The 13,397-nt window shown below is 45.3% G+C and overlaps 1 protein-coding gene across 1 annotated transcript in view; it reads left to right on the forward strand.

Moving 5' to 3' along the window:
- Window positions 1-6,525: 6,525 nt before the first annotated feature.
- Window positions 6,526-13,397, forward strand: part of enox1 (ecto-NOX disulfide-thiol exchanger 1) — a 28,700-nt gene continuing 21,828 nt past the window's right edge. The window contains exons 1-4 of the mRNA XM_022757177.1: window positions 6,526-6,547; window positions 7,167-7,304; window positions 13,102-13,269; window positions 13,358-13,397. The exon at window positions 13,358-13,397 is cut by the window's right edge and continues 167 nt beyond it. Coding sequence (XP_022612898.1) covers window positions 6,538-6,547; window positions 7,167-7,304; window positions 13,102-13,269; window positions 13,358-13,397 — 356 coding nt within the window. The 5' untranslated portion in view covers window positions 6,526-6,537. The remainder of the gene's footprint in view (window positions 6,548-7,166; window positions 7,305-13,101; window positions 13,270-13,357) is intronic.

Below are 13,397 nucleotides of genomic sequence, written 5' to 3' on the forward strand. Positions count from 1 at the left end.
ACTGTGGCTGATACATGGTAAAAACTAGAACCACTTCCTCATGGTCGTATCCCTCCGCCACTCAGACTAGTGGCTAAAGAGTGTATTGTGAGGTTCACCACCAAAATGTAGTGAGTTCACTACTATCTCAGTAACACCATGATGGTTAAAGGTCGTTTCTGATGTGTTTGATGTGAGTGAAACTCTAGAAAATGAGTTTCTATGTTTCCTGTTGCTATAACAACTGTTCAGCCTGTGACTGTTGCATGGCAGCTGCCTGTATTTCCAGGTTAGCGTAGCATGCAGTGCTGTGAGCTGTAAGAACAGGAACACTCAGCTGTGAGACTGAAGTGAAGCAGAAAGACACGAGCTCTTCTTCTGCGGACTCATTACAGCGGGAGACCTGCTCTGTGTTGAAATCCTGGAGAGTGAACGCTCCCTCAGCCTCTGAGTATCTGTAGTCAGTTATCAGCTGTATGTTGAGGAGGGGACGTCCCTGGGACCGGGCGGGACTGTTGCCACGCTCCAGTCACATTCAGAAAGAAGTGGAACTGTGTGTGAGGGAGTGTGACAGTTTCAGTCAGATTTATGGGTCCAGGTTTAAGATGGACCTCCTGAAACACTGACCAGGAACACGTATTGAAGAAGCTCTCAGCTGCTGATGAACCACGACCAGCTGCTCGTCACTCCGTCTTTAGAGCTGCAGTATTTGATGTTCGTCCACCAGGGGGCAGCAGCATTCTGAAATAACCAGGTTTATTACGTCAGTACACAGTACAAGTCCAGTGTTCCCTCTCTTTCAGCTCTGTGTTTGGTCTCCACCAGCTGCTGAGTCATAGTTAGGTTTTGTTTCTAGGCGACATCTAGTGGTCGTAGTGATGATGACAGGAGCGAAGGGACAAGTGTCAGTGACGTAGAGTAAAGAGAGACAGAGTCCACGTCAGGAGGAGGAGGAGGTGGACGGATGAACGTGACACAGGAGAGCTGTGTTCGACCTCCGTTTGAAACCAGCTGTTTATGTTGTTACCGCGACAACAAAGATTGTCTAACATTGAGGAAGTACCGACCCCCCCCCCGTGAACATCGACCTAAGGTTCAGTAAATACCTGAAGCTGTGACCTGCTACATGTTCACAGTGATCTGACTAATGAGAGCTCAGAGTTTCCAGATGTAGCTCCTCCCTTTACTGGAACGACAACATGACGAACAAGAGCTAATGCTGTTATCATGGGGGGGGGCACTGGGCAGTGTTGGCTTGTTTGTTTCTCATTAGGCCTGAGTGTGTGTGTGTGTATGTGTGTGTGTGTGTGTCTGTGTCTGTGTGTGTGTGTGTGTGTGTGTGTGTGTGTGTGTGTGTCTGTGTATGTGTATGTGTGTGTGTGTGTGTATGTGTGTGTGTGTGTTCTCACAGTGTGAATCCATCGTTCACTTTGAGTTTATCGTTGTGTGTTTGTGTCCAACTGAGCATTTCTCAGTATGCAAATATGAAGACGTGTGTGTGTGTGTGTGTGAGAATGATTCAGAGATGTCAAGTGAGCTCATGAATAATAAACAGGACATGCATCCAGCTGTGAATATTTCATGGTGCGTGAAAGTGAGCAGAAACACTCAGAGAGTTTGGCAGCGTCCAGTCGGCGTCCAGACGGAGGAGAGGACGAAGGGATGGAAGAAAAACATGGAGGACAGGTTCCTGACGGGGGGGTGGGGGGGGGGGGTTTATTATGGTTTATTATGGTCCTGTACGCATGCTGCCATAGGGGCGTCATTTCAGGAGACGCTGCTATGGATTGTATTTTGAGGGTTGAAAAAATATTATATAACCACACAGGTTATAATATATATATGTATATATATATATATATACATACTGTATATATATGTATATTATTCATGTGTGTTATAGAGGATGATTTTAAGTGTCAGACCATCATGTGCCAGAAAATAGAAGTGAAAACACTGGACAAGCAAAACCCGCCAAAACCTGTTCTGTTGTCTTCTCATAATCAGCATGACCTCTGACCTTTATTATAAACAATCATTATCTGTACGTTTTATGTTTGTAGTTTCCAGCTCCAACAACTTCAGCCCGTCTTTTTCCAACCTGACGTTTGACTGAGGCGTTTCCTGCCGCTACATCAACAAATGAACTAAAGTTGATTGTATGTTCATGTAACGTTTATCTAATGATAATATTGACTGATGTGATGGAATTATAATGTAAAGACCTAAAGGAATCTTGTTATGTGTTTATAATAATCATTTATATAGCACCTTTAAGAACAGAGTTTACAAACGAGTCAAAAGCAGGACAGAGAAAAGACAATTAGGACAATTAGAAGGAGCAAACACACACACACACACACACACACACACACACACACACACACACACACACAGTAAAAGCAATAGGCAACATGGAGATGATAAAAAGAGAAAGACAATATTTTTCTAAAGTGGCTTGAGCTCATTCGGACTCTCAGACATCTCTGAGGTCTGAGCTGCTGACCTGAGAACAGGAAGTTGACAGAAGAAGAAGAAGAAGAAGAAGAAGAAGAAGGAGGTTCAGTCAGTGGGAGGAGAAGTCTGTCAACAGTCAGAGCTGGTGCAGACACAGAGAACACATTGCAGAGGAGGTCGTCTCCAAGTGTGTGATGGTACATTACACACACACACACACACACACACACACACACACACACACACACTCTCCTCATCATGAAGTGAGCAGCAGAACAAAGAGACGGCTCATAGCTGCAGGTGTTTGTTTAGATTTCCACTAGCTGTCTGATACACACCATTACACACATGATTCTCACCTGGATCGACTGTGTGTGTGTGTGTGTGTGTGTGTGTGTGTATGCAGCCCTGCAGCGTCTTGTCCTTCTTTACATAAGCCCTGAATCAACTTGGTTTCTGAGCTCATCTGATCTCCGCTCGTGTCTCTGAACTGTTTCACTGTCACGTTTTTGAAGCAGTTTTATCTTCTTTACGTTTCAATAACTGAAGATTAAGCATTAATAATCACAAAGTGCTGAACTGTTTCTGTCTTAAACCTGAACCTGAACCTGAACCCAGAGCAGAACCATAAGCCAGTTCAGGATCAACATGTTGGTGATTTAGAAACATTTCCTCACGCCACTGACGGAGAACTTGATGTAGATCTGGTCTCTTGTGACACTGGAGGACGCTGACGAGACGTGGACAGCTGCTGTCCAGTCAGTCTGTTGTCTGTGTTCACAGGGGTTTAAATTCAAATCTTCTTTTTCCTCCGAGAACGTTTTTATGGCACGAGTCTGAACGAATGCGTCTCATTGGACAGTTCCACTTGTGGACAGGTGACATTCAACGTCAGAGGCTCAGTGTTCTGCTCTGTGACCTGTGAGGAGTCCGTGTATTCAGAGGGAACACGGATGTCCCTGAATGTCCCTGAACGTCTCTAAACGTCCCTGAACATCTCTAAACGTCTCTAAACATCTCTAAATGTCCCTGAACGTCTCTAAACATCCCTGATGTCCCTGAACGTCTCGTCTTTTATTTTCAGGATGAATCTTAAAATAAATCTGGTTTCCTGCTGCAGAGTGAAGCAGCTTTCTCAGCTCGTCATAAGCCTTCACTTCATCCTCCACCCCCCGTATCACTGGGGACCTCATTCTGCCTGCAGGATGTGTGTGTGTGTGTGTGTGTGTCTGTGTGTGTGTGTGTTCGTTCTTGTAGCTTTGTGAGGACTCTGACAGTGGAGACACTTGATCAGGTCTTCAGCTCCTCACAGTCCAGGTTCAGGTCCAGAACTGGTTCTAGGCTGGATTCAAGTTTATGAGTGTGTGTGTGTGTGTGTGTGTGTGTGTGTGTGTGTGTGTGTAGCAGAGATATGTGACTGTCCGTCTCTACATGTTAGTGTTGACTGTAACTGGGCCTCTGGTCACCTGCAGCCATGTGTTTACTATCAGTCTGAGCGAGTGTGTCTCGCTCAGACACACTCGCGAGTGTGTCGTCGTTAACGATATCATTGTGTGTTAATTAAAGCAGGAAGTGTACAGAATCTCGGCCGCTTCTTGGTGTCAGATGTGACTGATGGGGTGTTATCAAACGTATGCAGGGTTTAATTTCAGTGACGCAACGTACAGATTAAATAATAATACAGATTATAGGGTTAGGGTTAGATTAAATAATAATTATTATTATTATTAATTATTATGAATAATTATTATTATTATTTTCTGTATTATTGTTATTAATATTAATGTTGTAATTATCAGCCCAGTTTTTGAGTGATGGGTCCGTCATGAACAAACAAGTGACAAAACAAAAAGTGCGACAAAGTTTACCTCGTTGTTATTGTTGTAACCATGACAACAAAGATTGTCTAACATTGAGGAAGTACTTATTTCAACCCAAATCTTTTCCTAAATCTAACCAAGTCATGACCGTTATTACAGTAACCATGGTGACAGTACAGCTGTCAGTACAGTATATGTGTTTATTATTGTAACCATGACAACTGAGGTCCGATCCGCCTGCCGCCACAGGGAGGGAGACACTGCTCTGGGTCCTATCAGAGGGTTGAAAAATAAACAACTATTATTATTATTATTATTATTATTATTATTATTATTATTATTATTATTCTAAAAATCCCTGAAAACAGTTAACATCCAGGTGACAGTGCCCTCTAGTTGTCATAGTAACCATGGTGTTTAGGTTGAGGTCAGATCAGCTGAGTTTAACAGTAAATACTTCACAGATGTGTGTTTGAGCCAAACTTTAACTGCATTTGTTGCTTATTTACTCAAACATGTTGTTAATTTAGAGAATCACTGAAGATGTGTGATGACAGCAGCTTCACTACACAGACCTGACGTGTAGATATATTTTACATAACAACATCATTTTCTCTGTGTTCAGTTCGCAGCGTCCTGATAAAGACTCCACTTCCTGGTTGTTGTTGTTGTTCTGCATGGATTCATGTTACGTGATTATTCCTCCATTTAGGACCAGACTCTCTCTGGAGACCGTCCTGGGTCCATCCTCCGTTTCCTTGACCTGATTATGTTGCTGTGGGTCACTGAGGGTTTGTGTTTCCAGTCGCACAGGATCTGAGTTTATACACTGTTTAACCAGTGATGAATAAAAAACCCAGACGATGGTTTAATCCTGAAAGGATCTGATCCAGTGTGAACACCTCATCTCCTTTTATACAACACAGGGAAAGGTCAGAGGTCAGATCAGTTACTGAACATTCAGGAAGTTTTTTGTTTGTTTGTTTTAAACCCAAAACCAGAAAAAAAATTTAGTTTTTTGTTTTGCCATTTTTTATTGTGAAATATTGAGTTTAATATTCAACATGTCTGCAGGTGAATCACCTCTAAAACCAGAGATCTAATGAATTAGTGAACATTCAGGCAGTTTGTCTTTTTCAATTTCAACCAAAAGATGAAAAAAAAACGGAAACACGTTTTTTATTTTGAAATATTTACCTTTACTTCCGCGTCACTCAACTACCTTTTCTTTATTCCTAAAGTCAACAAGGAAAATGGAAAATTTGCTAAAACCAGATATGAAACATTTGTTCAAATTTGATCTTCTTGTTTTTCATTTCTTTAATCTGACAACAGAAACAGAAAAACATGTTTTTTTGTTTTTTCCATTTTTTCATCTTTAGTTTAAAACAAAAGAAATGTTCATAACTGTCTGAAAGTTCACGGACCCTGATCTGATCACGGTTTACATGAACTATGAAACTTAAAAGCTTCGTGGGTCGGCGTGGTCCATCCAATAGTTGTTGAGATGTTTCACTCAGAACCATAAAACCTCACGGTGGAGCTGGAGGATCAGCATCAGCAGAATTTATCCTCTGGGGACCGTGACTGTACAACATGTGAAGACAGTCTGTCAGACAGATGTAGAGAAAGTCCAGTCTGGACTGTTCTGGACTGATGCAGCTGAAGGTTTGTGTTTAAATGTGGACATAAAGAACCAGTGCTGAGGCCACGGTATCAGATCTAAACAGGACCTGGTCTCAGTGGACACCAGCAGCTGAGCTGTGTCCTTGTCCGACCTCTGCTGATCAGTGATGTGGCTGCAGCTGACTGCGGCCTGTCAGACAGAACTGAGGGATTTCAGATCCACTGAGCTGCTGTCACTTTGTCCCTGTGATGTTTTCCATGTGGCTTCGACAGCTCGGCTCAGCACAGGGGCGGGAAAGTGCTAATGAGCAAGACGCCAGCCCTCTAACAACACACATCAAGGGTGTGGGTGTGTGTGTGTGTGTGTGTGTGTGTGGGGTAAGCAGCTTTGCTAACTGTGCTTCTTAATTGCCTAAGGACTTCTTCTTCTTGGGTTTTGCGTCAGGTCTTGACTCGATGATTCATCATTGCTCTCAAGGATTTTTATATTTTCTGACTCTGCCGTCGTCTTAACTCTTCACCTCCTTTTTCCTCCTCCTCAGGTGGAGTGACGACGGTGCTCTGACTGGATGAACCCATCCCTCCATCCCTCCGTCAGCCAGAGGAAGGATCTGATGAGAGGACTGCAGAGAGAGGAGAGAACAGACCTCCTGCTATGGCCAGTGGTACAGAACAACATTATAATCCCACTTTCAGAATGATATAATCCCACATCCAGAGAAGACGCTGCCTCCTCCGTAGCATCAGGACAAAGTGTGTTTCAGCTAACGTGGCTCTACTGCAGCAGCAGAGACACTGTAGATCTACAGCCAATTACAATATGTTCATTAGTGAAACAACAGACGGACAGAGGGAGAAATAAAACAGTCACAACTCAGTCGCTGAAAAGTCTGGATTCTGATTGGCTGGAGGGTTTAACTGGACTGGTTTCCTGTGTTAAAGCTCCCTCCAGTCTGAAGTGTCCATGTGTAGTTTGATTATAGAGTCACAGGGCTGAGGAGGATGATGTGACCTTGCAGCTGTTTGAAGGTGAAGACTGTAGATCTGTTGGTTCTGTCTGATCCATTAGAACCACACCATGTTATTAATGAACAGGTTCTGATGTAAGAAAGCACAGACCTGAGAATTCTCCTGAGACATGTTCAAGTGACTGAACATCCTGATGATGGAGGAGTGAGAGTGGGAGAGTTTAATTAGCAAAATGGGACCCCGCCCCCCCACCCCAGTCTTTGACATATGTCTCTTCTGCCCCCCCCCCCCGTCTCTGATGTGTCTCTGGTGCAGCAGCTGACAGTGTCGGCAGTCTGGGTGCTGAGCAGAACCACCTGAGCGTCCCCGTCACAGATCATGGAGCCTGGGCCACGGCCATGAACAACCTGGGCATCATGCCTGTGGGCATCAGCGGGCAGCAGCTGGTTTCAGGTAACATCTGTACTCCACCCCCAGCTCTTTCATCTTTACACAGGAGAGGAAGCAGGGGTCATAAGGTGGGGGCAGGGGGGTAAGGGTCAGTGGTCGGGGTAAGTCTTGGGGTAAGAATTGAGGGCGTGGCCTCTTTGAGTGACAAGTGGATGCTAGCACGGTCACCTCAGCTGATCAGTCAGTGAACGTGACCTGTCTGTGTTCGTGGTGTAATTTGATGTGTTGTTAATGAACTAACTGAACATGAGGAAGTCTGAGCTGCTGTTTTTAGAGGTGACTGACAATCTAGTGTTATTTTGTTTATATGTTAGCACTAAATAGCAGGTCTCAGCGTCTGCACTCGCATTAACCTGGCTTGTTAGCTTAGGTCGTTGACTAGCTAATGAGCCAGCAAATTAATTAGCCTTGGGTTAGCCTTCTAGCAAGACGCCCACTTGTGCTAATGATGCTAATGAACACTTAAGTCTCAGCTCCACACAGGCCCCTCCTCTTTGACCATTTATGGATTAGCTGAGAGTTAGGGGGCGAAGTCAGACACTGCCAAGATGGCAATGGTGGAGCAGCTCACTGTGAGCTTCAGAAACCTGTGGGTGACGTCACAGAGGCGACGTCTATCTTTATTCACAGTGTGTGTCGCAGTAACAGCGGCTCACAACAGCTCTGTTTATTGTGTATCTCCTTCCTCTCACATGCATCATGAGACGACCACTCAGATCTATCTGGTGACCCTTGGGAGGGGCCCAAGCCCTCAGTTGGGAACCACTGGACTAAACTCCTTTATCTCAGTGGATAAAGCAGCTTCACCTGGAGCAGCTGCAGCAGTGAAATGCTGCTGAATCACTGATGACTCAGGATAAACAGCTGAAGGTAACACCTCTGTAAAGACCTGAGAGTGTGTGTGTGTGTGTGTGTGTGTGTGTGTGAGAGAGTGTGTGTGTGTGTGTGTGAGAGTGTGTGTGTGTGTGTGTGTGTGTGTGTGTGTGTGTGTGTGTGTGTGTGTGTGTGTGTGTGTGTGTGTGTGTGTGTGTGTGTGTGTGTGTGTGTGTGTGTGATGTAGCTGCAGAGACTTTCCCAGACCTCAAACTGTGACATTTTGCTGCAGCTGGAAATCAGCTCAACAGAAACTCCAACATCTGGATGTGATGATCCCTCTGTTCTGGTCCTGATATCCAAACCACATCAGACCTCAGACCTCAGACCTGGGGAGTCTAATGTAAACTGAGACCTGTACTCCGCCCCTGAGCTCCACCAGTCCCTCAGCAGTGAGTTCAGTCCAGCTGTTCTCCAACATCAGCCCCACTTGTTATTTCAACAAAAACGACACTAAGCTCGTCGCGTCGTCGCTTCGTCTCACCTCAGGATCTGTTTATGAAATTGTTTTCCTGAGACATGGGGATTTGTCTGAGCTTCCTGGTTGTGTGTCTTTCTGCTACATAAAGACTCGAGGGGGGGTTGTCATTGTATAAGCGCTGCATTGTGGGGGTTTATTAAATGAGCACGCGGGGAGATTTGTTGAGTTTTTTTTGTGCGTTAAGCCCAGAATAATTGAATGGCTGGATTTAACTGAGGAGCTGCTGAGAGGAGACAGACAGAGACACAGAGCTGGTTCCTCTGGACCACAGAGGAAATATGAACATGATGACATGATATTATTAAAGTGGTGATGTGATGCCGAGGAGACTCCACCTCTGGCAGCAGCTGCGTTCTCCTCCCTCTGTCGACCACATGTGGGAACATTTAGATCATGAGACACTGAGACAGAAAACAGAGCAGAGGATCTGATGTGAGCGTTAAAGCTTCAACCACAAACACACAAACATGGTGGATCACCGTTGGTCCTCAGACCTCTGAAGGTCTCTGTGCTTTCTGGGACCTGGAGGCTGTGAGAGGGATCAGACTTGTTGCAGAACATGTCACAGATCCTGGATCAGACTGAGGGTCCAGGACTCCCTGAACCCACCTGCTGGTCTTCTTCCCACAGTGCACCTGGGGCCATCACCTCCCCAGGTGTATGGTGACCAGAACCTGGACTCATCAGACCAGGAGACCTCTTTCCTTTGCTCCGTGGTCCAGTTCTGATGACAGTGGACAGGGTTACCATGGAGACTGTGGTTATAACCATCATTAATGTCTGTGACCGGAGCCTCGGTCTCGTCTGTTGGACCAGACAGGAAACGACTTCAGAAACATCTTCATCAGTTTGACATGAACACACATTAACACATGAGCTGCAGATACTCACAACACAACAGGAAGTGTTTCCATCCCCTCTCTCTCTCTGTTGCTTTCAGAATAAAGGCAAAAAATTACTTTAGAAAAATAAAGTGATGAACCTGTGATGCACTTGCATGGAAGTATTATAATAGATGTTTTATAATACGTTCATATGCACCTGTTGTTCAATGTTTTTAACTTCAGAAGTCACAAATCAGTGAACAAGTCCCAGCCTGGTCCGTCACTTTTTAGTGTCCCCTGGAAACACGTGCGTTGTGTTGTAAGTACCTCAGATACGTCGAGTACAGTACTTGGATTGAGCTGCTCACGCTTCGTTAAGGGTTGATTTAGTTACAATTATAATTAGACTCAGTTTTAACCCTGACTTCTGCATGGTCGTTTTGGGCGTGTCCTGACTTGAAGGTAACCACAGCCAGATGTTTCCAGAGAAGCTGCTGCAGCTCTTCTTCATGGCTCTGATGACAAACAGTCATAAAATAATTAAAATTAAGGCATAAATACCCTTTTCTCTGTTTTGGCTCTGCGTCTCCTTCTTCTCCTCCGTGTGTGTGTTTTATTTCTCCTCCACGTTTCCTCCTCTGTTTCTGTCGCTGGCAGCGGCAGCGTCGCTCCGAGCCAGAGAAATGAACCTGGCTCCCATCGTTTTGGCTCGGGGAGAAAAAGCTGCGAGCGAAAAGCAGCCTTATGTGATTATGATGAATGTGTGGCACAAAGACTTGTAATTTACCTGTCGGGGTTATCGCAGACGACGCTTTAATGAGTTTTCCTAAGACCTGAAGAATCTGCGAAGCATCCCGGCTGCAGACGCTCAGATTTATGGGCGATTATCTCTCCAAGTGTATTTTTCCTTTTTATCTCCGGTAAAGAGAGTGAGGCTTCTTTCTCTTTGCCAACCAAACTCTGCAGGAAGCGATTTAAAGCTGTGCAGCCCACAGCTCTGTGTTCTGGCTGAAAGTGCTGGCTGAAAGTGACAATGTGAAGGAGCCAATGAGAGAAAACCTGCTGAAAAACATTTGTTTTATACATAAAATATGAATCTACTGGGACAAAAGTTCAGTCCAGGAACTGAGTGAATGTCCATCCATCCGTGTTCAGCTCACGGTCCAGACATCCCCCTCCCCAGCAGCTCCTCCTGGGGGATCCCAGCTGGGTTATGTTTAGGAAAGGATGATGATTTGGGTTAAAATAAGAACGTCCTCAACATTAGACGATCGTTGTTGTCAAGGTTACAATAATAACAACAAAGTCATGATAATAAATAATAAGCAATGTGGGAATCGAACACACGACTCTCCTGTGTCGTATTCATCCACCACCTCCTCCTGACGTGTCCTCTGTCTCTCTTTATTCTACGTCACCAACACTTTCCCCTTCGCTCCTGTCATCATTACTACGGCCACTAGATGTCGCCTAGCAACAAAACTTAACAATGATGTCATAATGACCTGCTGCACAGACGACCTGTGGGCTCGTTCTCCGCCCTTTACTGTGTCTGTTCAGTGTGGTCGTACAACACGTCGTAACAACCAGTTTATTTGACGTCTTGTACGACCATCGTCACTGTTTTTAATCTTATCTGAAAAAAACTGTTTAAAATGTGAATTTGAAGTCGGAGGATTCTTCCTCCGACTTAGACGGAAACATCTCAACATTCATGTTCTCCAGAGTGGTGCACTGAGCGACTGACATCCAGAGATCTACTGGTCTCACTTAATATCTCAAAACCCTGACACAGAAACTAGCATTATTTAGAGACCACTTTAAATATGTGAAACATGCTAAAGATTCCCGGTGTGCTTCAGATGACTCCTCGGCAGTGTCTCACATCAGGGTCAGACTGTCCCATTTGAAGTCTCTAACACGGTGGATCCTTCCTGCTCCAACGTCTCCCAAGATTCATTGTGCAGAAAGCAGAACGACACCGACAGAACGTGTTTCAGCTCAGTTCAACAACTGTTAAAACCAAGAGCAAAGTTTATGTGACAAAGAGTTAGGTGTTGTTAAGGTTGCTAGGCAACAGGAGCTGTACGGCATGGGTGGGAACAGCTGGTGACGTACAGCGGAGATTCTCCCTCGGTCAGACCGTCTCATTTCAGTTCAGCCTTCGCGGCCAACGACTGTACGAAGGACCACGCCTTCATCGACCACGGCCTTCCCCCACGATGGGGGCTCACTGACTGACTGTTTCAGGTGAGCACTGACTGTTTCAGATGAGGACTGGCTGACTGTTTCAGGTGAGGACTGGCTGACTGTTTCAGGCTCTGAGCAGTAGAAACATTTCTCTTGGATGACAGTGGGGATGTTCGTCCTCTCGTCCTGTGACAGCTTCCCTCGCTTGTGATTTGAATCACTTTATCCTTCCTGGTGTTGTGGCTGTGCGGGCAGGGGGGGGGGGGGGTATTTTCTGCTGACGTTTTGTTCTTCCCGCTCTCTTGTGATTGCAGCGTTGTAGATAGGAACATGCGACGCTGCGCCACCCTCCTCCATCCTGCCCGCTCTATTTTCACCCAGACAGCTGAAACATTGCTCCTGTCGCCTCCGTCCTCTCACTGTTTATCTTCCTCCTTCTCCCTCACTTTCTCTTTGTCCTGGAGAACAGACGTTTTCTCCTCCCTCCCTCCCTCCTCACCGAGCCTCTCTCCTCTCCTCTATGTTTTCCATTAGCAGACTGAGATGATATTTTCTTCTCTTTTCTCACAGATCCAGTCTCCATTTTGTCTTCTCTTATCTGTGTTTTCTTCCAGATAGTGAAGCTTTATTTCTCTCTTGCTCTGTGGCTGCTTCCGTCTCCCTCTGCTTTTTCTGTCTCATGATATATTACAACCAGTTTCACAGCCTTTTCTCGCCTGATGCCAAATTCCTTTGTGTGTGTTGTAATGACAGGCCGTAAATAAAGATCGATGTTGCCTCTGTGACCCGCAGGTTTCTGAAGCTCAGAATGAGCTGCTACACCGTCGCCATCTTGCCAGTGTCTGACTCCGCCTCCTACCTCCCACCTAATCCAGAAATGGTCAAAGAGGAGGGGCATGCCGGTTTAGTAACTGTGGCAAATGCTAGCATCGTTAGCACAGATGGGCGTCTTGCTCGAAGGCTAACCCAAGGCTAATACATTTGCTGGCTAATTAGCTAGTTAGTGAGTTAAACTAACAAGCCAGGTATGGTGAGTTCAGACAGTGATACCTGTTAACTAGTACTAACATATATATGAAACTCTGATCCAGTTGCTCTTGATCCCTCTGTTCATCATATCTTTGTTTCAGTATATCGTGTTATTTATCAGCTGGTTTGAACACAGTTTCCCTCCTACAGAGTTCTGGAGGATCCACAATCAGCTGACGAGGTCACTGATCCACTTCAGGGTCCATTTATATTACAAATATACCATGTTCACCATTTTAGTTTAGTGTGTTAGCGTGTTAGCATCAGTGTTAATTCTTTTTTTCAGATTTAATCTTGGTCCTGAGATGAAAAGTTTAGTTTTAGTCCAAACCAGAAACATTTTCTGAAAAGTCTTTCAAAGATTTCATCCAACTGATTTTAACGATGAAGTCTGTGTCCTCAGACTCTCTGTGTATCCAGAGGTTCGACCCCGCCCTCGGCCTCATCGCGCCCATAAACCCCATGATGGCGGGAATCAGCCTGGTCCCTCCCCCGCCTGTTCCCCCCGACATGCCGGTCATCAAGGAGATCATCCACTGCAAGAGCTGCACCCTGTTCCCTCAGAACCCCAGTGAGTAAAGACCAAGATATTTTTTTAAACACTGAGGAGAAATGAGAAGTCCATTTGTCATGATGATGATGTCATCACTGTACGTCAGACCTGCCCCCTCCCTCCACACGGGAGCGCCCCCCCGGCTG

The sequence above is a fragment of the Seriola dumerili genome, unplaced genomic scaffold (genome assembly GCF_002260705.1).
Source record: "Seriola dumerili isolate Sdu_G_001 unplaced genomic scaffold, Sdu_1.0 BDQW01000266.1, whole genome shotgun sequence".
Taxonomy (NCBI): Eukaryota; Metazoa; Chordata; class Actinopteri; order Carangiformes; family Carangidae; genus Seriola; species Seriola dumerili.